The following is a 24,731-nucleotide window of genomic DNA, read 5'->3' as shown; positions in this document are numbered from 1 at the left end:
TTTCTTGCATGTGGGTAGGCCCACTGAGTTTCACCCTTGCTACACTGCAAACACATCACTGCCCCCAGGTCATTAAGAACAATTAAAAACTCCACTGTTTCAAGGAACAATCCAACTGACAACAGAATTCAGCCTGCAAGAGGCTTTTCCTGGGAGGTGGGAACAGCCAGGCAACCCTCTCTCAGGAGAGGTACCCCTGACCTGTTTGGGGATGGGGTGTCGGGCTGTGGCAGGGAAGGGGAAAAGCTCTGTAAGCATAAACTCTTTCAAATCTAGTTCTGCTGTAAAAACCATCCCTGCAGAGCTGCCCACTGCACAGATGAAATGCTGCTTTCTCCTATTTTTACTTTGCCAGCACCATGAGTCACCATCCACGTTTCAAAACTGCTTCAGGAATCACACAATTCCTGCTAATTAAACTGTGGCTGCTGCTGTCACACAAAGGGAGAAAAAGCAATCCATGAGCTGAGGACACCTACAAGTAGGTTTCCAGTTGGACAGTGTCCAGCTCCCAGTCTGTTACCAAGTGGATTGCATTCCTAGTTACTGTGGAATGGCACAAGTCATGTCCTTTACTGTAAGAAAGCTACAAATGGGACATACTAGAACATGGAGCTGTGATTCTGCAATCACGACTTTCTTGCAGAAGTCAATGCCTGCTTATTTAAACAGTCAAAGAAGAGCCCCAACTCACCCATTCAGAGGCCCTCCATCGTTGACCACATTGAGGTGGGCCAGCTGCCTCTTCAGGTGGAGTTTGTAGCTTGCGTTAATTCGTAAAAACAACATCTAGAAGAAACCACAGCAGCAGAGTAAGGAACTGTGCCCGTGCTCACATCACTGCCTCCACAGGGGAAACATACTGCCAACACCCTCAGTCACTGACTTTTGGTTTTGTTTTTGCAACTCATGTGATTCTTCCTCCTGCCAGTGCTTCAGCCTCGCCTTTCTGGCCACATACAGTCTGTAACACACAGGACACCCTCACCCACTCATTATGGGTGCCACTTAGAGGACACTTTGGAATGTGAACTTTTCTCCTCTGTTGTCTGAAGTATCCAGCAACTTGTATTAAGCCTCGAAGATAACAAATCTCTCCTGTGCTAGAAGGGACCATTTAATTTACTGTGAAAGAGAAATGACAGCTTCTTGTATTCAGGGACTGGATCGGTCCTTCCTGTCCTTAAGATTTTCAACTCTGCAGTAGCAATGATTGCAGCAAAATCCTGCAAAAGCACATCTGGTACAGTTTGGGTGCACAGTCCATTTAGGGACTTTTGGAAGCCACTGATTCTGAGCAGTGTTACAGAACAGTCCTCTCAGAGGGCTGTACTTAAACCCCAAAATGTTGCCATTTGCAAGGCATTTCAGCACTAATTCCTGGATTGCCATCTCTAGACATCAAAAGGCAGCTCAAAATCCTGAAATCTGTTCTTTCTGCGTGTGTCATCATTCTCCCTACACATTGGAATACTTCCTTCAGCTCAGCCCAAGCTGTCCATGTGACTGCTGCCAAGCCCTTTAACGTGTGGGTTTCACCAGGACTCAAAAAAGAATTCCCCTCTCCCCAGATAAAGTCTCTCTTGTTCCCAGGTCCATGCACATTTGCAAGCAAGCTGTGAGATGAAGCTCAAAAATAACATTCACCTGAGTTTGCTCCTCAGGAAGGAGATCATATATAGCTTCATGCATCTTTGCCATTTGCTTGCAGATATTCCTGAAGCATGCTGAAGGAACAGGGGCTTTCACTTCATACTGCAAATAAACACACAACCAGTTAACTCATTTCTGCCACTTCAAAATGGTTCATGTAGGAGAGCTCCCAACAGCCACCTGGAGCTCTGCTTTGCTAAATAATGTCAGGAATCAAGTTCCATTTAGCACACCACAAATTAAAAGGGTGGCTGGGCATGATCTGATCCAGCCAGGAATTGCAGATGCAGGTCCCGTGGCTGTGAGCTGGCCCTCTCTTTCAGACTGGTATGAGTCAATGACAGACAAGCACTTCTGCCTCTGAGGAATGTGCCCCTTAGTACTTCCCAAGAGAAAACTGCTTGTCTGTGTCACACACATCCAAATTTCTGAAGAATCAAGGAAAGGAAACCATAAAGAAATGGAAACTCCTGAAATCTCATCACTGGCCATAAAAAAACCCCAGCCACATCACCATACAAAAAATCCCACAAGAACATTGCAGAAATACGTTGGAAAGCAAAGTAAAAAACCATCCCTTCTCCCAGTGCCTGAAATCCAAGAAACAAGGCACTGGGTAACACCAGATGGCAAGAGATTTGCTACAAAGGGAACAGAATTCTTATATCCCCACTGTGGATAGAGAAGATCTGAACAGCATTTCAGAAACACTGAAAACCTGTCCCAGGAACAGTGAAGCCAGCTCTGCAGTTCCAGGTGGAGAGGCCGTGCCATCCCAGGCCTGGGTGACACGTAGGCAGGTCACCTTTGGGAGGGTGACACTTCCCCACGGAGCCTTGCACAATTCAGGAAAGAACCAGATCGTTGTAACTACAGCATTTACAAACAGATTGGAGAAGATGCCTGCTTTTATGTGGGCCTGAATTGTGAAAGAGAACAAAGCTTGTCTGAGCATAAGAGAAAGAAAGAAATGGGGAGTTTTGAGAACATCTTTATGGAGAAACCAAACCAATGACCTAATTCTGACAGGAGAAGTAGCAGAAAAATAATGCTTTCTGTTCCAGGGAACAACCACCCAACTTGCAGGATCAAGCATGCCTCAAGACAAGGAAGTTAAGCAAGAAATTGTTTCCAATTTCCCGGCACGTTGTAAAGCCAGAGGGAACTGGGAGGCTACAGCGGTGGCTGTTGCATGATTACAGCCACACACAACTCTTCAACAGCATGGGGAAAAGCTACGCCCCCAGGAAGTATCCCAAGCTCTCCTGGACATTTTTATCTGCAGCTGAGATCAACGGCTTTAATACCATGAGGGATCAGAAAAAAACCTCACTGCTCTTCTGTCCAAACAGTCACAAGACAGCAAGTTCCAAGAGAAGCTCACAACTCACACTGGATTTTTTTCCATTCATGGTAACGAATAAGCCTTTCCCATTTGTTAATTTTATTATTTCCAGTGTTCAATAACCCCACTCCTGTTGTGTTTCCCTGCTAAAGATAGCTGTTGGGAAGTGTCCATGCTGCTGTGAACTGCCTTGTCTCAGTGGCACCGGGCGAGGACAGCTCCCATGCCATGGCGCTCCCAGGGGAAGCACAGCCTGGAAATGCAGAAGTAACTTGCTCATATTACCCAGTGCCAGGTCAACACCCTGTCCACTGCACCAACTGTTCATCTCCTCTACAAAGCAGGAATTTCTGGGTTTGAAGTGTGCTGGGCACCCACTGCCATGGAACTCACTTGTGCAGATTCACACACCTCAAAGCAGGCAACCACTTCATCCCCAGGACACCGCAAACACCTGAACCCAGGAACGCACTGACATGGTTGTACTGACATGCCTATTTCTGACATGCCTGTATTTATGCTCTGCCTATGTGCAGAGCATAAACCCAAATGTCCTGGGCTTATGCTCTGCACAGCCTTCAGTGCCAAGATGTCATTGTTTTAGGAACAAAATGAGCCAAATGATGGGGGGTGCTAGGAATTGAAGTAAATCAATCCTCCTTTGCTCCTGGACTCCGTGGGCTGCATTCATGCGAGCCAAGCACTGTCACTCAGCCTTCAGGAGCTCTAAAGGATAGGAAAAGCCTCAGTTTACACCTTGTGCCAGCTCCCAAAGGGACAATGGGCTGTGAAAATAGAGGGACTGTAAGGGATGGGTTCTCACTAAATGCCATCAAGAGCATAAACTGTGCTCCTCCTTTGTTGTGGGCTACACTTGTTTAGTATCAATAATGTAAATTCTTGCATTTGTCTTTTATTCTCAAGAGATACAGTGGCCAAAAAGCCATGTTACTTAACAAAACAGCTACTTTTATGGGGGACAAAAACCTCCAAAACCAGCAGATCATTTTGGTCTTTAGAGAAGATCATAAACACATTTTTTAAAAAAGTAAACACAACAGGAGTGGGGAATCCCAATTCAAATGCTTTGGCTTCCCCCCACCCTGCTTAAGTTTAGGCAGCACCATTTGACAGACCAAAGAAACAGGTGAAATGAAAAAGCACAACAAAAAGTAACAATAAAATAAAAGAAACAGCAAGGAAGACAGAAATGCTGCCTGTTGTAACTGCCCCATGGCAGCTCTCATCAGCCTGTCCCCAACCTGTGCTCCCGTGCTTCCCATGAGCTCCTTGAAGGAAGAGGTTGGCCCAGGCCAATCAATCAAATCTGTCACTAAAAAAATAATTTATTTGTGTCACAAAACAGCTTACTTCTTTCCCCCAAACCCCTAAGATCCAAAGCACACTAAGCTTTAAAGGGTCATGTACTTTATGTATCTGTGGGCCAAGGAGGTGTCTCAGTGTGTTCCACCCTGAGCTGAGTCGGAGTAGATCCAGCCCAGGACCACACTGCACCACTGTTCAAACACCAAAGCACATCAGGGGCACTTCATGGGACAGCTACTCATGCTGCCCCAGAGCAGGAACTGCTGAGCACAGACCTCCAGTCCCCAGGCCTGCAGCCCAACAGATGGGCTGGTCCTTCCCCTCCAAAACTCTTCCTCCTGAGCACTTTCCTGCCATTCCCTCAGCTGCCGGAAATGCCACCCTCCCTACTTGTAAAGAGCAGGAAATGGGAACTGCTGAGCCTGGCTGCAGACAAGAACTGTCAGTGGTAGGAGAGCACTTCAGTTCCTGAACTGATGAGCATCTGCACCAGCCACAGCATTGCTGCTCCTGCTGAAGGAGCCAAGGAAACACTTCATTTTTCTGGGAGTGAAGGTGACTGACACCCAGGTGGCAAATGTGAACACAAAACACATTCATGAGAACAGCACAGAGCTTTCCATCTATATAGTTAAAAGAAATTCAAACAAGTCCTGGTTAGGAAAGTTTAAGCCTCCATTTGAAACATCTAGGCTGTATACAATGAGACCTCCAGTTGCAATTTAGAGAGCGTATAATTATTTCCATAAATCATTACCTTGGATAATAGTTTGTCAAATAAGCTATCCATTATGGCAACGAGCTTTGCTGAAATTTCAGCTATGTGGTCGTGATAATCCTGTAAGGGAAGAAAGCAGGTTTCATTTTCTAGCGGCATTCATGTTCTTCAGACTACAGTCGAAATGCAGAACTTCACTTTTCAGAAACTGCCAGAAGAATTACCTTTGTGATGTGGTCAAAATGCCTGAGCATGCTGAACTGCTTCGGCTGCAGCCGAGCTTCAAAATGAGCCCTGATAATGGGAATGTAGTGTACAATGAGCTGGAGGCAACGTGAAGAAAGGGCTGTGAATGCAGGAAGAGAAATAACGTAGTTGTTACACAGGAAGAGTCATTTCTGTATGGACTGTATGACATAAATAATAGATCTGACACAGCTTCTTACCATGGTGAGCTTTTGTCTATTGCAAAAGCACATAGATACATGTTTGTTTCCCTGGGAGCCCCCACCCAGTGAAGATGCCAGACTGTTACCTGGCTACTCACACCCAGCTTTGGTAAGATGGGATATGGGACTGATTTTACAAGAGGCTTTGAGTGTTTACTCGACATTGTGAGCCCTGAGCACATGCAGACATCGGGGAGATCTCAAAGGACCTGACTCATCAGCTACTTAACCTCAGCAACCACATTCTCAAGGCAGCAGTGTTTCTTCTGCAGTGGAGTACAAAACACCCTGCCCTGCCAGCACTGACCTGCCTGGAACCTGCTCCTGCTGCACGGTCAACAGGATCCCAAAAAAACAGGCTTCTCCCAACTCCAACAGGAGTTTGCTGCTGCCAGCAAACCTGCCACCAGCAGGACACTCAATGGTGCCAGTGTGGTCACCACAGTGGCCAAACATTCTGCAGCAAAAGCCTGACCCAGCTGTGGCCCAGAGCCTCTCAGCCCTTTCTCATCAGGCTGTTCCCCTTTCCAAAAGGGAAATGCAGACTGGTAGTCTCACCAGTTTCTCACCCTGAAACATGGGAACTGTAAATTTAAACACCTGCTCAAACCCATCAATCAAAGGCTCTTAATTTCAGGAGAAAGTTTAAAACTACACTCCAGACAGGTAACTTGGCAAGGTCTTACCACCCTCTGTGTCCATGCACAGCCCCAGAACTCAAACAAAGCTTATCACAGATATTTAGGGCTTTTCTGCACTTGGGTTTTTCAACAGGCACTTTAAAATTTAAAATACAGAAATCCATACCTAGGTTTTTTGTAGTGATTGTTTTCAAACCAACAACTTGTAATGCACCGGCTCCAAGCACTAATTGGCAACTTCTAGAGTTGAAATACTGTAAGAAAAAGGACAGTGAAAATGAATGTTGACTCTTTATCAACTACATAACCCCACAGTTTAGAAACATCATCAAAAGAATTTTGCAAGATTAAATAAGTTATTATGAAGGCCAGTTCCAGAGTTTCACTAGTTTTCCTCAGTAGAGTAGCCACATGGAAAACCAGAGTGGAAAATTTCAAGATGACAAGTTTTTGCTCAGGCTCTTGACCTTCTCCACTGCTGATATTAAAGGAAACTTGAAAGCACTGAAACTCCCTCCTGCTGAGGTGACTGAATCTATGTTTGCAACATTATGAAATACTGGATTTAAGAAATGATGCACAGAAGATGAAAAGCCAGTCCTGTAAGAATTCCAGGCATAGTGGACAATTCATGTTTAGACTTTCCTAACTTACTTCCAGGAGAAAAGAAGTTACCATTAAAAGCACATAGGCCAGCAAAGCCTCTGGGCAGTTAAGACAGCTGCTATCAGCATGTTCTGTCTTACACTGGAATTCTGCTTCCTCACCCATCTTGAGACACCAGATACTCCAGACTGGCCTGGGTGATGCAGTAAAGCCACTGCTGTTATCCCCAGTTCCTGCACTGAATGGAGAGCAGAAGTCCCAGGGCTCATATTTGAACAGAACACTCTGTTGACATTGGGAGGCAAAAGTTACAGAGAGCTGACCCTTTCTCATACACCTGAAGATTCAGAAGAAATTGTGACAAGACTGCCCTGCAGCTTTTGCCTGCAACACGGAGGATTTCCCTCATAAAGACCACTTTTCTGAGGGCAGGGGCGTAATTCTGCTTCATAGGTCTTTCTTCATGATAATACAAGAAACAAGCCCAAAATTTCAACCTTCCTTGGGGAAAAAGGGGAAATAATTTCTCTGTTGCCTGGTGTCAGTCACAAAATGCAGGCCCACAGAGCCACCATGGACCACCCCCCCCAACTCTGGGTTGCCAGAATGGTGCATCCAGGGCCAGAAAAGCAATCCAGACCTCGCACTACAACTGAACCAGAGCTACGTGTGGCCCCTGAGCTGAGAGAGGCATAACCTACACTGCTGACAGAGATCAGGGGCTGAAACTGCCTCACATTCACTTCGTGTTCTCCAGAAAAGCAAGACCTTTTCTTACACCTGTGCATGGACTTTAAAGTAGAATCAGTGAGCCAAAGGCAGCTGTATCTCCCACTGCCTAAGCTCCTCAGGTATTTAGCTCAGGTTAGGTTTAACTGTGAGGCAGACCATCAAAAACTTGGTCTGTAAAGGGTGCTGGACACACATACTGTCCCCTGCCTTCCGTGAGAATGTTCCCAGATGGCCTGGCGCAGACAGAACAGTGAGGGAGCAGAATGCTTGGAACAGCCAAAGAGCAACACCTCCTCCTTGTGCCTGCTGGGAGGAAAGCATTCCTGCACCCAGCAGGAGGGCCAAGAGCCTTCTCTTGTCTGCACCGCCTAAACAACCCCAGTAATTACAGCCACGTGTGCTCAGTTTGGGCCCCTTGCAACACTGAGGCGCTGGAGTGTGCCCAGAGAAGGGTCTGGAGCACAAGTCTGATGAGGAGCAGCTGAGGGAGCCAGGGGCACGCAGCCTGGAGAAAAGGAGGCTCAGAGGGACCCTCCTGCTCTCTACAACTCCCTGACAGGAGGGTGTAGCCATGTAGGGGGTCACTCTCTTCTTCCACAAGCAACAGGACAAGAGGAAGTGATCTCAAGTTGCACCAGGGGAGGTTTAGTTTGGATAGTAGGGATAATCTCTTCACTGAAAGGGTTGTCCAGGTTTGGAACAGGCTGCCCACGAAAGTGGTGGAGTCACCATCCCTGGAGGTATTCAAAAGACGTGTAGATGTGGCCCTGGGGACATGGTTTAGTGGTGGCCTTGGCAGTGTTGGGTAAACAACTGGACTTGATTGATCTTACAGGTCTTTTCCAATCTAAATGATTCCATGATTTCTCCCATACACAGATGTCATTTCACTCAGGCTGCAGCCACAGCTCAGAACTACCTGGAATTTCATTACCTGGGAATGTTTTTCATTTTCCATCACAATCAAGTCTAGCTCTTGCTACCCTCAAAGTTTGCTGGCTCAGACAGGTGTCAAACAAAAAGTGCAGTGACCTGCCAGGACACCTGGAGTGGCTCTATTTTGTTCGAAGTGTAATAAATGAGCTTTTGTTTTTTCTAGCTGTTCTTGACATCTCTCCAATTGATGGCACCTTGCTGACAGACAGGAAATACAGTAATTAAACTGCACATGATGTTTGAATACCAAGAAACAAACCACAAATGACAGAGCTAGCATGAGATAAAGTAAGGAGAGGGAAGTATATGCAAAGGAGAGGGAAGATATGCAAATCTGGCTATTCTACCTGTGAAAAGGTGCTGCAATTCCTGAGGGAACCAGCAGCTGGAAGAGATTTGAATAGGGGCAGGCCCAGACAGACTGATTTGCCTTGGATAGTGCTTTTAAAAGGGAAGGTTTGTGGATTAATCTGAATGACAACTGCAGGGAGCAGCGCTCTTGCATCTGGTTTTTCAAATAAGAACTACCAACAGGACAAATATTTAAAAAGCTCCATCTCCTAGGGTTTGTTTCCTCTCTCCTGCCCCCCACCTTATGTAAAATATCCTTGTGGAGACTGAATCTGTTTGTCTTTCATTGATTACGCTCATATTCAATCCAACCTTTGTGGGCAAAGATACAAGTGAAAACCTTGACATAAATTAACTGTGAGGCTTTGGAGCCTATATAGATACATATATATGTGTATCTGTGGATACATAGACAGTTTTAAGGTGCATTAATGTGCTCCTTTTATTATTGTTTACTTCTATTACCTTGCAGGGTCTGGGCTTTACCAGCTTTCCTCTCCTCTAGTGAGAAATAAATGACAAAGAGGTCCTGGTGTTTCATCACCTTTACAACAGAACCTTCATCCCATACCATTTTTCATGCTTCTACTGACTCTACTAATTTGTAAAAACCAAGGGACTTGTTTCCTTCCTCAATATAGATAAATATTTCTCTGGCATCTGGGATTAAATTGCTTTTTCTGCAGCAGCATTAATCCCACACCCAGCCTGAAGGACAGGCAGCTATGTCAATACTACTAGATGGGATTTCCAATACTCCAGGTGAACAGGAGGAAAGATAGCCCTCCCAGAGTTAATTCCCACAACAAATTACATCTTTAATGCTTTTGGCTTGAAAGGTTTCCTTGTGGCACAGTAGCAAACACAATGATTTCTAGATAATTTGTATTAGTTATATGCAATCACAAAAACACATGAGTGTTATGGAGAGTAAGACATGTTCTCTGCACCCTGCCTGCCCCTGCTTGGCACAGGGGGCACATTTGGAGCCATACCTTCAGTAAATCAGACAGGCGGGTCAGCATGTCAGTGGTGATGGAGGGAATGTTATCCACACACTGGCAGTACTCCAGGATTATTCTTATTAGCAGCAATACTGTCCTGAAAGAGAGGAAACAGCCAAATGTGCCATCTCAGTGCACAAAAGATGTTGAAAAATCAAACACAAGCCAGTCATGTTGACAGAAAGCTACCCAATGCTAGAGATTATAGCATTGAATAAATCCACTAACTGATGTAGAGCAGAAGTGAAACATAAAGGAGATTTACACAGAGATAGTTACAACCAATACCCATTCCACAGGGTGGTGTGTGGAAGAAGTACTTCATATGAGAGAAAATCTCTGAAAAAATATGTAATAAATGCTAAGGAGTCACAAACAGAGAAGGCAGCTGTGAAGAAACAGCACCAAATATTCAAAAATGCTCAACACCTGTAATTTCTCCTGAAGTCAGCAGGCACTGCAGAATTTGGGAGCTACTGGATGGAATTAAGGCAGCTTCCCACAGAGCAAGCATGCTCCTTTGGATTCAAATACACAGAAGGCAGGGAGATTGACGCAAGATAAAATGTTCAGAGTAGATATTTTAACATTTCAAAAAAGCTAATCTCTTTCTTCCTTTAGGCAGTAGAGTGCAGAAAGATGATGACAAGTCAGCTGAAAATAAACACCTGGAGAATGTTTTGTGAACCCTAGGCATTTGTGATGAATGCATTTTATTTGATTAGATGCAATGAAACTGGATGTAGAAGTGTGTAGAAATGAAACAAATATTTGCACTGTGAAGCTCATGATTGCTTCACAGAGCTCAATTTAACAAGTTTCAAGTGAGCAGAGGTATATTATCAAACACATCATATATTAAGCAAATTTATCCTTTAGAGCAATGCTCTTGCTCGACCTGAAATGCTCTTCAGCAGTGATATCATCTGCCTGGCACAGAAGTTCTCAGCCATCAGATTCTGTTTCCAATTGAACAATGACACATCACCATGAAGCAACTCATAAAATGACAGCTGGTCCAAGACATTCTGTACATCACACCTTTTAAGTTTGGTGCAAACTGATGTTAGAGCTCTGGGGAGTGAGATCTTCCAGGCTGTACTCCCCCTCCAAAACCACTCTCATGCATAATTAATGCTTAAGCCTCACAGTCCCTGCAAACACAGCATGCTTTTACATGAAAGAAATAAGTGAGTATCATACATTTTAAAATGTCTCTGATATAACCAGCTTTAAGAAACCACTTTCCAATTCAAAGCAGCCAGGATACCAAGAAACAGCATATGCAGCTTCTGAGATGGCCCATATCTTATTTTGAATAAGATAAGCAACCATTCTGAGTAGTGGACTCAGGCATTTTGGTGCTGTCCAGCCTGGAGAGAAGAGGGCTCTGGGGAGACCTTATTGCAGCCTTTCAGTACTTAAAAGGGCTTATGGGAAAGATAGGGACAAACTGTTTAGTTTGCTGGTGATAGGATAAGGAGCAACAGCTTTAAAGTAAAGGAGGGGTAGATTCACACTGGACATAAGGAAGAAATTTTTTACAAAGAGAATGGTGGAACACTGGTACAGGCTGCCCAGAGAGGTGGTGGATGCCCCAGCCCTGGAAACATTCAAGGTCAAGTTGGACAGGGCTCTGAGCAGCCTGGTCTAGTGCAAGGCATCCCTGCTCACTGCAGGCAGTGTGTACAAGATGACCTTTAAAAGTCTCTTTCACCCCAAACTATTCTAAGAGCCTACAATTTTTGCCAGAGATAACAAAGATTGCAAGAAGCAACATTGGGCTCAGAAGACAAACCTGTGTTATCAGCTGTGTGTTTTCATGAAATAATTGGAAAAAAGGATTCAAATAAAATTATAAACTTCAGCCTAACCATTCAGAGAAAAAATTTTAATTCTACATTTTAATGTAGCAAAGAGTTTGTGGTACTTTTATAACTGCTGGGAACCAAAGAGAAATTAGTCTATGAAAGGAGAGGGATCTTTAAGTAAGATTGCTAAAGCTGTTAGCATTCATCACAGTTCTACTCAAAAGTTCTTGCCAACTAACCCACTGCTAAGAGAAAAGAGTGCATCTTACCCAACTGTTGCATATTTTTGTCCTTCAACAATAAGGAATTCAGCTGGCTTTCTTTCTTCAGTAGCTAGACATTTTAGCAAGACAGGAAAAGGAGTGAGTTGAACTAAAAACAAGTGCAAAAAATGCTGTTTATAAAAATGCAGTGTTCACTTGCTAAGGTTTGAAAAAACCCACAATCAGTCTTTGTGGCATTTCTCTCTTTTACAGTATTTATTAGACAGTTGATCACTCATCATAATTTTTATGACCCATAAAGTTACTTCATTATCTGCTATGATTTTAGATCAAAAAATCCCATAGTCCCACAGTCATTATGGACTTAAAAACTCCTAATACAACAGGTTGAAAATAGAAGAAAGGCAGAAAAAAGCCACTAGGTTTTCTACTATACATTCTCAAGTGATTTGCTGTGTATATTAATATTTTAACTGCAAATCACTTTTTCCTCAGGCTTCATAACAGAAGCTCTTACTGATGCAGTTTTGCATGCTAAATTACCTGCTTGAAGGAGGCTGGAGGAGGTTATTTTACAAGCAATGGCTGATGAACATATTTCGGTGTTACGTTCTGTAACTCGAGTGATTATTGCTTTAATACACTCCCTGTATTTGCTATGCTCCTTTTAGGAGGTCAGGGTTTCTCCACCATGACATCACTGTATTTTCTTCCTTCTAATCTCTTGCCATTTTTCTCCCCCTCTTTGCATGTTTTCTTCCTCTTCTGGATATTCACCCCTTCTCCCCCCATCACTGCAATATTGGACAAGTATCCCCACAAGGCAAGAACACATTAAGCATTCCCACTGTGCACACGGGGAAGTCGGGCAGGAGGAGGAAAAAGTGACTTTTCTGAGGTCAAATGAGGTTTCTGTGGCAAGGTAAATCATTGAATGAACATGAGCTTTCCCTTCCATGAGCAGCCAGATGGCATGCTGCCTCTCATCTGAACCGGCAATGATGAAGCAGTGGGAAGGATGCAGGCTTTATTTCACACAAGGAGGGCTGAGCACATGCACGTGCTCCTCAGTTCCTTGCAATTCCTCAGCAGTACCTTGTGGGAAAACACCAAATTTGTGCACAGACTGCAAGCCTCTACACTGGGAATATTTGTATAAAAAGGCAGCTCCCTCCCTGTGCTAACACTTCTGGGCGTTTTCAAAATACAAACAGATAATCTTTCAGCACAAGGCATTTCAACACTAGTAACAGAAAAAAAAATACAATTAAAAAAAAAAAAACAGCTATCAACTTTCTTCTCATCCCCCCAGAGGACAGTGAGCAAACAAAGATCCAGAGTGTCATCAGAATATGTTCATCAACATTCAACAGCAGAATTTGCAGATAATAAATTCATTTCACAGCAGGACTGCAAGACACACACCTGTTGGTTTTTTTTCAGGGAGAGAAATTCTGCCATCTGACACTGAATCAACGAGGTCCTGGAACTCAGCAGGAACTTCAGCTTGCTTCCAGCGCTCGTTGTCCAAAAGCAGGCTGGTTATAAACACAAAAGAGAGAAGGCTGAGAAAGAAATACCTTGTCTTGACAATTCTCCTGCCTATAATGCTGTAGAACAATTTCTAAAAAGCCAGTGGCCAAAAATGTTATGTCAGTCATCTTCATCAGAAGGAGGTGACCAACAATTGTCAGCAGCAAAACAGAACAACATTGTGCTGGTCTAGAGATCTCACAAATTGTTCATTCAATAAAGGCAATAAAGGTCTTTATTAGATCACTGCCAATGAAATAATGTACAAATACTGGAATTTTAACAGCTTTTGATGGATGAGAGCAAACAGACTTGATGGATGTTACTGGCAAGGCTGTTCCTCCAAGTGGTTTGGTTTTGGCTTTTTTTTTCAGGAAACAGTTGAAAGTGAATTATTCTTAAACTCCTGAAACAGAGCAACCCTGCCCCTTCAGCGTTAGTCTTGTGTACCTTCTGTAGCAGTTGCTGTCCTTATTTAGGTAACTGGAGAAAAATCCAGTTTGAAGAAATCAACTTATGAAAACAGTAGAAGTCTAATATTGCTAATTGGGGCTTAATACAGTTTTTTCACCCCCCTGCTTTAAAGTACAACAAGCTTACAAATGTTCTAGGCAACAAAAGACTGTGTTCAGCTGGCATACGATACATAAAATTATTCATGGAAGAACACAAATATTGTCTGCCCAGAGGTACCTTAGCTTTGTCTTCCTCTCCTCATGAAACCTATTCACAAATCTATTGGCTTGACTCTGAAGAGCTCCTCTCAAGGACATGCTTTTCCTGCCACAGATCTGCTCGGTATCCAAGATAAAGCCTTCCATCAAGCGAGAAAGAGTAACAAACTCATTGGAATTCAGCTTCTCTAGGAAGCCATCCTGCATGCAAAGAAAACCATTGTAAGGAGACACAACACCACAAAAATTCAGACACATACAGAAATAACTAGTCACCATATCTGAGGGCTACTGCAGTTTTAAGAGGCACATTCTTTAACCCTACATGTGACACACAGGGTAGACTGCAGTGCAAGCAGCTACCTGGACACAGACATGCATTCTCTGCATGAAGCATCAAAGACAGGAAGTCAGAATATTAAAAAGAGAAATAGGCAGAAGAAACCAACACTGCCTTACAATGGTGTATGTTAACACCAGTGTGCTCTGAGCATTACCATTCAGAGCCAGTGGCAGCAGGAACAGATCCTGTACTCCCATCACAGACACTGCTCCAGAACCCCCATTAAAGCAGTAGCCTGGAAGCAAATGCTCACCAAGCACCAGGCACCACCAGCAGTCTGACCCAAGCTCCTCACCTTTGCTCTTGCCATGAGGAACTTGACTGAACGATCGTGGCAGATATCAGAGGCATTATAAAGTAACTCTTGGATATTGTTTGCCAGCCTGACCAGCTCCAGGTCAGTCAGTTTCATGTCATCGCTGATCCTAAAAATGGCAGAACCAGTTGGCTGAGCATCAGTTCATAGAGAAAACCGTATTTTTGCATGCAGGAGGAAAGAGCCTTGCAGCAACTGTCAAATGCAGACAGTCAGCTAATCACCAAAGTCACTTTATACAGATGGGATCTTCTAAGCTGCTGTCAATGTCCTGTCAGCCCCCGAAGCAAGGAAATGCATAATTGCACATCCTTATCTTTTTTTCTGAATCCGCATTCTAATTGCTATTAATGGTCTAAGAGTAAACAAGATATAACCCTTACGGATACAATAAATATAATTAACATTTACTGAGCTAAAATTTACCCAGCTCCTGTAACACTTCAGCATCACAAGCATATGACAGATAAAACACAGCATTTTTCTTCCGATGCAAGTGTAAGGCCTAAAATAGATACTCTGCACTCTCCCCAGCCTTAATCTACAGGCTGTCATTCTATTACCTCTTTAGACTTCAGGCTCTTAAGTTGGTGCTTTTTAAAAAACCTTGTATGACTTGTCTACTGTTCTGAGGCCAGCACTTAGCACAGTTCTGCCGTTTATGGTTCACGCCATTAGTGAAGATCACAATCTTCTGGGCCAGCCCAAGGGACTGACAGTGTGACAGGAGAGAACTTGGGACACTATGGAGCAGCAACTGAGCTAACATTGCTCTGTGTAGTTTTATTACCCTGCTCCAAACACAGAGCAAAGGTGCAAACAAAACCAGAAGAGCGATGAAGCAAGTGCATTTTAGAATGAAGTTATGCAACCAGCCTCAGAAACGACTTTACTCCTCAGAAACTCTAGCTGGATGGTATATTTTTAGCAAACTTGGCAAAGTGCTCCAGACTAGTTTGGATCAAACCCCCTTCCCTTTCCCTGCTCCTCCACATAACCCTGGACTCCACATTTCATTTCTCCTCCAGCACACAACAGATGTTCAGACATACAAAGGCCTGCGTTTTATGCACAGCATATTTATTTTAAATCTATCTCCTTCAGCCAGCATTGTGATTTGGGGGGGAAGGTCCCTATTGAAACTAACAGCTGCTTCAACACGTAAGTTTAGAAACTCAAGGACCAAGCAGCAAGAGCAGGCCACTTGCTGTCTTCCATCTTTCAGCAGGGTTAACACGTGGTATTTCAGTTTTGCTTCATACAACTCTGTATCCAGACTTAATGGCTTTTGAAATGGTTCATGCCTGAGTCCCACACACATTATGCCCAGTTCTTTTCAAAAGATAGCTCTGACTTGCTATCACAAGTAACGGGTGCATAAAAGGATGCCAGAAGGTTAGACCTGTGGAGACTGGAGCACCTCAGGGCAGCACTGCCTGTGTAACCAAAGCACTGAGATGGATTTATTTATTTATGCAAGTCAAATGGTTGATGACAAACAGGAGATTTTTCTCTAGAATTTATCAAGGTGTATTTCATGAAGCCAGCTTAAAACAAACAAACAAACAAACATAAAACCCCAGGAAAAATAACCATAGGGAACATGGACAGGGAACAGAAATGCTTCTGCCTGCTAAAGGCATGACAAACAATCTGTCGGATTCACATCTATCCTGCTCTCTACACAAGTGGCCTCCCCAGAAAAACTAAAAACTTCTTTTCTGGAAGAAGTGACACAAATCAGTCCCTGTACCACTACAGATGCAGGTGAAAGCAAGGCAAATAAATGAAACAAAGGCTGGGAACAGTGGACTCTGATGGCAGACTCTAGGGGGAGAGCCACTACACTTCACCTACCTAAAAAGCACATTCTTCCAAAGTCATTTTTGTACTCTGTGACCAGAAACAACCGCCTGCACCACACCCCTTGTTCTGGCCACGCTGCCAGGTGGAGGCAGGCAGGGTGTTCACTCACATCATCTCTACTCCTCCTGGAGTAATGGAAGAGGACGTGTGCTCCTTGCTGGACGAGGAGTCGGTGGCGCACTCGGGCTCCGAGACGGAGTCACTGCTGCAGGGCTCGCTGTTGGGGGAGGTGTTCCTTTGGGAGGCCGTGTCGGCTGCTCCGGCTGGGAGCTCCCCGTCGCCGAAGGCGTCGCTGATGAACATTCCCTCGTGGGTCAGGTAGGCCACCTCGGTGTCCACCGTGCTCTCCTTAGCAGAGTTCTTCTGTAACGTGTCTTCCAGGTCTCTGGTTTTTTGGTTCTTGTCTAGAACCAAGAAAACCACGCTACGGATAGTATTTAACGTTGCCTAAAATGAAATATAACTTCTATTACAAAAAACACCCCAAAAGCCAGTGCCACAAGTTTATGCTAGAAGGAGATTTTCTTTTGCCTGCAGAATTAAACTAAATTCTGGCTTTATTTTCTGTTGTGTAATTAGTATTTGGAGGCAGATCCATTTGTCTGATGGCAACCAGTATCTGATGTTTCTGATAGGTGAAAGAAACCTCATTTGGAGCAATCCAACACATGCAAAAGTCCTGTCCTAATCCCTAGCAGCTTAGAATAGAAGTAATCGAGCAACAAGAAGTATTCTCTCTTTGCCAGCACTGATCATTTTTGCCCTGGATGCTGATATTCATATCTCCTTTTTTCAATCCTAAGTTTGAACTCTACAAGCAAAACCAACAACTTAAGACTTAAATGGAAAAGCAACTTCATTCCCCCTTTCATGCCTGAACTATGTGAAGTTCTTTGGAAATTAATGTCTTACCTTTATTCTCTTGAGGAAGATAGTGAATTTACAAAAAATATTCTTCAGTAAATCAAACCACTGAGGAAAATTCATCATCCTCATCTGGTCTGCAAGCCTGAAAAAAGAGCAGTATTCAGCAAACAGCAACTGTTTGCTGGCCATGATGCCTACTGGCACATAAAGGAGAAAAAACGTGCTTTAAATGGAATTGCAAATATAAGGAAAACAGTGTAGACTTTTACCTGGCAAACAACAGACACCACCTAAACAAGTCATAATCAACACAATGTAAGTGGAGTGGGGAAGGAGGGATACAGAATTAAATCATACTATAAGAAAATGAAAGCTTCAGATTTACCCTTTAGTTTTTTCCTGGGCATAATGTTCTTTTCCCTGGGATAAGTATGTGTTATCAACAAGGGAGGGGGTTAATAACATTTTCACAAACCACAAAAAAACTACATGAAAATACTTTCCAAGTGTTACAAAGCTGTGTTATTAAGCCCATTTAAAGGCTTAATATGCAAAGCATTGCAATGAGACCACTTCTGCTATGAAAGTCACCTGTTTGTGGCAAAAGGGCAGAAAAGTCATTGACAGAACAAAAATGAAACTCTCTTATACAGAATTAGGACCCAAGAGCAGAAGAGTAAACACTGGAGAATGGTGACCAAATACCCAGTGTTTAAAAATGACCCTGTGCCCAGTTGTTTCCCAGTCTGAGTATGAAACCCATGCAGGTTCTGCAACTCGCTTTGCTTTATCAGCTGGACTATTTTTATTATCTTGGGGTAACACTTTGCTGAGTCAAGTGAATCATAAAGCCACAGAAAAAACAGGAGCTGGCAGGGGCCCCTGGAGCCAAGCCCTGCTCAAGGCAGGTCCAACTACACTGGGTTGCTCTGGGCCCTGCACAGTCAAAGCCTGACCATGTCCCAGAACACAGATTCCACAGCTTCTCTGGGCTTCTGTTCCAGTGTTTGACCAGCTCTATGGGGAACAGATTCTCCCTAAAATTCAACTGGCATTTCTCATCTTCCACATTGTGCCCATTGAGCCCTGTGCAAACTCTGAGAGGAGCCTGGCTCCATCTCCATCTCTGCTCTGGCATTTGCCTTTGCTGAGCTTGGTGAGATTCCTGATGGACCATTTCTAGGGCTGAAGTTGTCTGGTCTCCTCTCTGGATAGCTCCTGTTCTTGATTATGGGGGAGGAATTTAAACTAATGACATGTTTTAATACCAAGTCCCAGATTATGGCAACAGGGAATGCCTTCAAGTGGATATATATTCAAGAGGTATATGCTTCATGTAGTGAGATTCACAGAATTTTAGTATTTATTTCAAAGGTAAGTTTAAGGTAACATTAGGATCTGAATGAGAAGTAAAACACAATACCCACCCAGAGGCAGACAAAAACAGTCTTAAGATGCAAGAGAAGCATAATCCTTAATAATAGGGCAATTCAAGCAAAAATTAGAACAGTAAATTTATCTATGCTAAAAAACATACTATCCCCACCCACCACAAAAAAAAAAAAAAAAACAAACTGGCTGCATACTTACTTAACAACCACTTCTGTATCTATTTCTTCTATCTGCGAAACCGTATTAACCACACACTGTCAAATTTTAAGGGGAAAAAAAACAAAACAAAAGAAGATCTTAATCCTCAAGTTAAATAAGGAAAAGTAAAATAAGAAAAGAAAGACATACTTGTATCACTTAACAACTTGTTTCTCTAAAAACCAACCAAAAAAACCCCAAAAGAAACCCCCCCAAAGCAACTGGTGCATACAAAACTGGCCAGCTTCTTTAGCAGCCAGTACAATCAATGTTCATTCCAAACACATCTACTGTTTTACTGCCATTCCACTGAGCTCTCTTCCCATTACCTGTAAGCCCAAGGTACAAATCAACTCTGCTCAGACTGAAAAAGGGCTTTTCTCCCAAATGCCAGTCAATAAACTGAACAAATGAATAGTAGAGTGTGAACTCATCTTGCCTTTAAGCAAGTTTGTACAATCCTAATGGTGACTGAGGGCTGGCTTCTCAAGCTACATCCGTTTTACCTGTGTTTTGAATAATGGTGGTCAGCACCAAAGCTTCTGAAGAACAGAACCTTGTTCTTGAACTATGCAGTGTGCTCAGTGCTAACAAACCTCTGCTCTTACACCCACCTGGCAACAAAAAGCTACTAAAAATCACTGACCAAAACAGCCCAGCAATGCATTTGAAGAGGAAGCACACTTGAGGTGTAGCAAGAAAACAGTTTCCCTTATTAAGGAAAAGTACCCCTAAGAGCTGAGACAATGGGCCACCACACAAAAGCATTGCACAAACCACACAGAAATACTCAAATCCTGCCTATTTTCCTTAACTAACAGAAACTTACACTGGAATTTGATTAAATGTTGTCTACTATTAAGCAGAGCGGAAGCCTGAAAAATCCAACTTAAATTTTCCCAGCAGAATGGGAAAAGCATTTTGAGACTGAGCAGAAAAATAGGGAGTGCTACCTGTCTATTATATGACCAAACAAAGAATTTAAAAGGGAAAAAAAAGTCTCCTTATGACTGCTGATAGAGGCAAGTGAAAAGACAGTGGAGACTGCCAGGGAGATGAACAGCTTTATCGTGGTGTTATTCATTCATTCCTTTTTTTTTTTTATTTACTAGTAATATGGGCCTATCCCCATCCTGCACAACCAGACCAACAGAACCATGGGGCTGCAAAGTGAAAGGGATTGGAGCAGCCAAGTCTGGCTTAAAACAAAAACCTTCAAATAACAGTATTAAACAAAATGCAAACTTTTTAAAACTAGGTTCCCAACCCAGTTCACAATGCAGCTGTGAACTGCAGACTGTCCTAAGAGACAGGACATGCCCAACCCAGCACCTATCTCCCAGGCTTTGAGACATCAGAGGGAGTTCATAGCACATCAGAGTGTAACTCTTGAAATTATCACCCATCTCTAGGGAAAAAAACCCTGTTCTTACACAATATTCTTCATATATGCAGGCAAACAAACAAGACGAGTAAAACTGAAAGTACCAAACACACACTCTTAAGTTCAACCTAATCTCTGTTACCAAACAAAAGCCAACATGTCACTATCCAAATTAGCCAATGTATTTCCCCCAAAGAAGTAATCTAAACTGCGTTCAATTATTGGTTTTAGCTGGTTTTATCAATAAAGCTTTCTGGTTTTAGCAATAAAGCTTTTTGGCTTGAAAGATACACTGCCCTAAATGGCAAACCACCACACCAACACAGAAAAGGATTTGGGGCTTAATTTAAGGGTTTTTTTAAAGATGAGCACTTCTACCTTCTGCATTACTTCACCTTGCACTCTCAGAAAAAGGCAAGTATATTTTCCAACCTCTTATCATGTGCCTGTGCTAGGTCTGTGCTAACATTAAGGCAAGCAATATTTTCTGTACCATTTGCTGGGAATTCATTTGTTTAAACTGGCAAGTTCTTTGATTCTCTTTTATGTATTTACATCAAGAACTCAAGGGTTTTGTTTTACAGAGCGTTGGGGGGAAGAGGTTTTTAGTGTGGTTTTGGAGTGTTTTTTGTGGGTTTTTAATGAAATGTAGTGTTACGACACAACTCTACTGTTTGGGAGAGCCATTTGTTAAGAGAAATGAAAGTTCAGAACAATTTTACAGAGAAAACAGGGAGCTTATGTTACCTACACCTTCCAAAAGGTCTTCTCTGTAAAGAACTCTGTGCTTCAGGAAGCCCTTAGGTGTCTGCAAGCTCAGCTGCTCTGAGAGACCATCAGCCACCCAAAAACTTCATCAGAGCTGTTCTTAACAACTAAATTTGCAAGGGGTAGAGGAAAGCTTGTCAGATACATTAGAAATGTTTGTCTTACCTGTTTAATTATATTCTTTGCAGTATTAATCATTTCATCTCCATATATTTCATAAAAATTTAGCTTCCTTTGTTTTAGGAGTCCAAATACTAGAGATACAAGTCTCTCCTACCAAGAAAAATTAAAAAAAACCAAAAACCACACACATGAAAAATATCAAGGTGAAGACAAGAAACAATTTTAAGAAATTGCACAGCAGTAAGAAAGTTCATGTATCAAGCACACAATGAACAGCATTTAGGTCAATCCAGTTCCTCTGGACTAATGCCAAGCTTTGCCTATACAAAAAAAGTTCCCCGTGGCAATACCAGCTGAGTCTCTTTCTCCCACCCCCGTTTCCTGCCAGTTCCTCAATTGGGCTCACTCACAAGTGCTTAGACCTGTGGATAGTTCTAACCATGACTGAGTTTCCTGACCCTGAGCAAGACTGACGCTAAGCACAGCCCAAGTGAGAGGCTGGCAAGCTGCAGCACAGAGGGCAAGAAACCACAGGGCAGAAATGGGAGTATTGCAGTGCTACTGCCAACCACTACATCTCATGAAATGGGTTAAACAAGGGTGAACAGTTCATAGGCTCTAGCAATTACTGAAGAGCCCTACAGCCAAAATCCAGAAAAATCTTTTCTGGGCTAGAAAGCAACCACAATAGCTTAATCTTCATATATTTATGAATGCATATATTTAATCTTCAGAGGAATGAGTAATATGTATCTATATATACACTGTGAATGAAGCACGCATTCAGGGCAACCATATGCCTGGTATAAGCACTCATAAAAGCATGGGGAGACAGAATGAGAACAACATGCAAATACAAACATTGCAAAACTGAAATTTTACAACCAAGTCAATGAGAAACCATGTTCTTTTCCACTTACATGCTTAGGTTCATGAAGTATACATTTAATCAGAGAAAAGAGAACTGATTATTTTGAAAAAATAAAGTGGGCCTGGATTGCAGTCCTGAGTTTAATTAGAATTATTTCATCTTATCAAGCACAAAAATAAAGGGGCGGGGAGAGGTGTGGATGAGAAGATAAATAGTCTGAAATTATGGTGTTGCTACTAGGGACCTGAGTGAATTAGTTGGTGTTAATTAAGTATGTTAAAGATGCAAACATATTCATGAGACAGTTTATTTCAGTAACAGACATACCTCTTCTAGAATTTGGCAATCATCTTCTAGGGGTCTATTTAAATCATTGCGAGCGTAAGTTGAAAACTCTGCAATCATCATTTTATCTATCAGCTTTTCCAGTTCACAAAGCTGTGAGCCAAGATGCCTGAGAAAAACAGCCATTGAGATATGAGCTAAATAATCAACCTGAAAACGAATCATTAGTTCACAGTTGAAGAAAATAACCACCCAGCAGGAAATTTCCATGCAATCAACGCTGGCTTAATGGGAGGCTCCAATTTTTCACTCCTCAGAGCAGCTGAAATCATGCATTTTTCAGAGGCACTGCCACCTTGCACCAAAACATATGGACTTGAATACTGATGTAGGATAAAATTTGGAAGTATGGCTTTTTGTTTTTTCTTTTTGGAAGGTGCCAAGTACCTCTCTGCCCAATGAGGTGAACCAGAACTAAGAATACTCAGTGCTTGTCAGTACTCTTTGGCTTGTCAAGTTCCCCAGATCATCAGTCCACGAGTTCTTCTAATTCAAACATTTGAGCTTTTGATGAGGTCACAAAATTAAATTCACATGAGATGCATTAATAGCATTACATGACAGGATGGCTTTCAGAGAACACAGAAGAGTTTCTAAATTTGCCATTTTTTACGCTACTCTAAATGAAAAATGTTTTTCCCACGTATTGGAGATTTTAAACCATGTTTTGCAGACTGTTGTCATACAGAATCACAAGGGAATTTCTCACATCAGAAATGTCAACCACTCCTTAAAAGTGGGAACTTCAGAGATGTCAAACACCCCAGGGTTTTCAACTTCCACTAACAGCTGGGGACAAATATCTGTAAAAATCAGACTGCTTTTTCTTTACCAAAAAGAAACAAACACAAACACTTTGCAAATGAGAACTAAGAGGAGCTGTGATATTTTAGATAAGCCTGGATACAAAATGGGGAGGATGAACATGGCTTTCATTCACTGCTGGTGTAGCTGGACCCTTTGCTGTCATAGCTAGTGAACCCCTGGTAACTCCTCTCTGCAGAAATCCACACGTCCAGCGCTGAGCTGAAGTCAATGAATCTTGCTAGATCTGAGTTGAGCAGATTAATTAATTTATTTTACTTTCAAGATGACCAGGGACAACTGTTGTTCAATAATTCATCCAAAGCAGGCATATTTCAAATATCTAATTTAAGCAAAAATAACCTGTAGAAAATCCAAGCCTGTTGCTTCACGGGCATTTCAGAACTAGAGATTATTATTTGCAATGTGATAACTGGAGTTGCAAAACTGACAGTAGGACTAAGAGCCACAACACAAAGGCTCTTACTGAGGTAAGCATGAAGATGCTCCTTGGTACATTATTTCTGTACCTGTGCTGAATGGCACTGGAACACATCAAAACCTGTCTTCTCAAATCCCAGCTATGGGAACACATCCAACAACAGCTCCCAGCACCTGCCCTCACCACTATGCCCAAAAGGTTTTAGTCCCTAGCAGCCACAAAAATCCAACCTGAACATGCAGGAACAAGTCAAACCTTAATTCACACTCCAGTGAAACACCTTGGTAATTATCTCTTAACAGGTATCACTCACACATCAGATCCCTTCAACAAATACTGAGTATGACAACCCTATAATGTAAAATGATGAGCACAGGGTAAAACTTCTGTTAAAATACACAAATGAGAAATGTTTTTCCATGTATCTGTGTTTTACCGCATAAAATACCATGAAAGTGTGGTTTTCCAGCATACCTCTGCTAAAAAAAACCCCCCAAAAAAACAAACACCAAACCAGAAAAAAACAAACCAAACCAAAAAATCCCCCACAAACAAGATCAGTGTATCTCCATCACCCCAACAAGGACTGTGAAAACAACACAGAAAGTGTTTTCACAGATTTGTAAGTTAGTTAACACATTAGCTTTTTTATGTAAAATTAAAAGGGTGAACTTGAAAAGGTTAGAGCTCTGAACCTTTAATTCTATCCTACAGTAGAAGCAAGCAGTTACAACTGACACATATCATTATTGACATTAACATAGATTAAAGACACCAATGAATTACTTCACACAACCTTTACGGTTTCTTTCAATTTTTTGCTACAACTAGAAACAAACTACATTTTTCTCTGCATAGAGTATGACGAGGGAAAAATTAATTATGATCTGAGTAGTTTTCTTACTGCTTTATATTGAATGATTCTGACATGACTCAATTTAAAACACCAAATTCTACAAGCTGCCATGGCTTGCAGAAACAAGTTGTTGGGGCTTTTTTTCATCAGGTA

General features: G+C 42.5%; 1 protein-coding gene across 3 annotated transcripts in view; it reads right to left on the bottom strand.

Annotated features, from left to right (window-relative positions):
* VPS54 (VPS54 subunit of GARP complex) overlaps positions 1 to 24,731 on the bottom strand; it is a 46,661-nt gene that overhangs the window by 1,722 nt on the left and 20,208 nt on the right. For 2 of the 3 annotated variants that reach the window (XM_069009093.1, XM_069009096.1), the window contains 15 exons: positions 22,459 to 22,585; positions 21,303 to 21,410; positions 18,986 to 19,041; positions 17,441 to 17,537; positions 16,638 to 16,975; positions 14,642 to 14,771; positions 14,023 to 14,204; positions 13,222 to 13,334; positions 11,842 to 11,905; positions 9,753 to 9,858; positions 6,299 to 6,386; positions 5,267 to 5,388; positions 5,082 to 5,162; positions 1,648 to 1,755; positions 695 to 789 (listed from right to left, as the gene is read on the bottom strand). In XM_069009093.1, the coding sequence (XP_068865194.1) occupies positions 695 to 789; positions 1,648 to 1,755; positions 5,082 to 5,162; positions 5,267 to 5,388; positions 6,299 to 6,386; positions 9,753 to 9,858; positions 11,842 to 11,905; positions 13,222 to 13,334; positions 14,023 to 14,204; positions 14,642 to 14,771; positions 16,638 to 16,975; positions 17,441 to 17,537; positions 18,986 to 19,041; positions 21,303 to 21,410; positions 22,459 to 22,585 (1,815 nt within the window). The remainder of the gene's footprint in view (positions 1 to 694; positions 790 to 1,647; positions 1,756 to 5,081; positions 5,163 to 5,266; positions 5,389 to 6,298; positions 6,387 to 9,752; positions 9,859 to 11,841; positions 11,906 to 13,221; positions 13,335 to 14,022; positions 14,205 to 14,641; positions 14,772 to 16,637; positions 16,976 to 17,440; positions 17,538 to 18,985; positions 19,042 to 21,302; positions 21,411 to 22,458; positions 22,586 to 24,731) is intronic. The other variant, XM_069009095.1, reaches the window with a different exon arrangement.

This window comes from Aphelocoma coerulescens, chromosome 3 (genome assembly GCF_041296385.1).
Source record: "Aphelocoma coerulescens isolate FSJ_1873_10779 chromosome 3, UR_Acoe_1.0, whole genome shotgun sequence".
NCBI lineage: Eukaryota > Metazoa > Chordata > Aves > Passeriformes > Corvidae > Aphelocoma > Aphelocoma coerulescens.
Note: the sequence above shows the minus strand (reverse complement) of the source record. Positions and strands in the feature narration are given on the sequence as shown.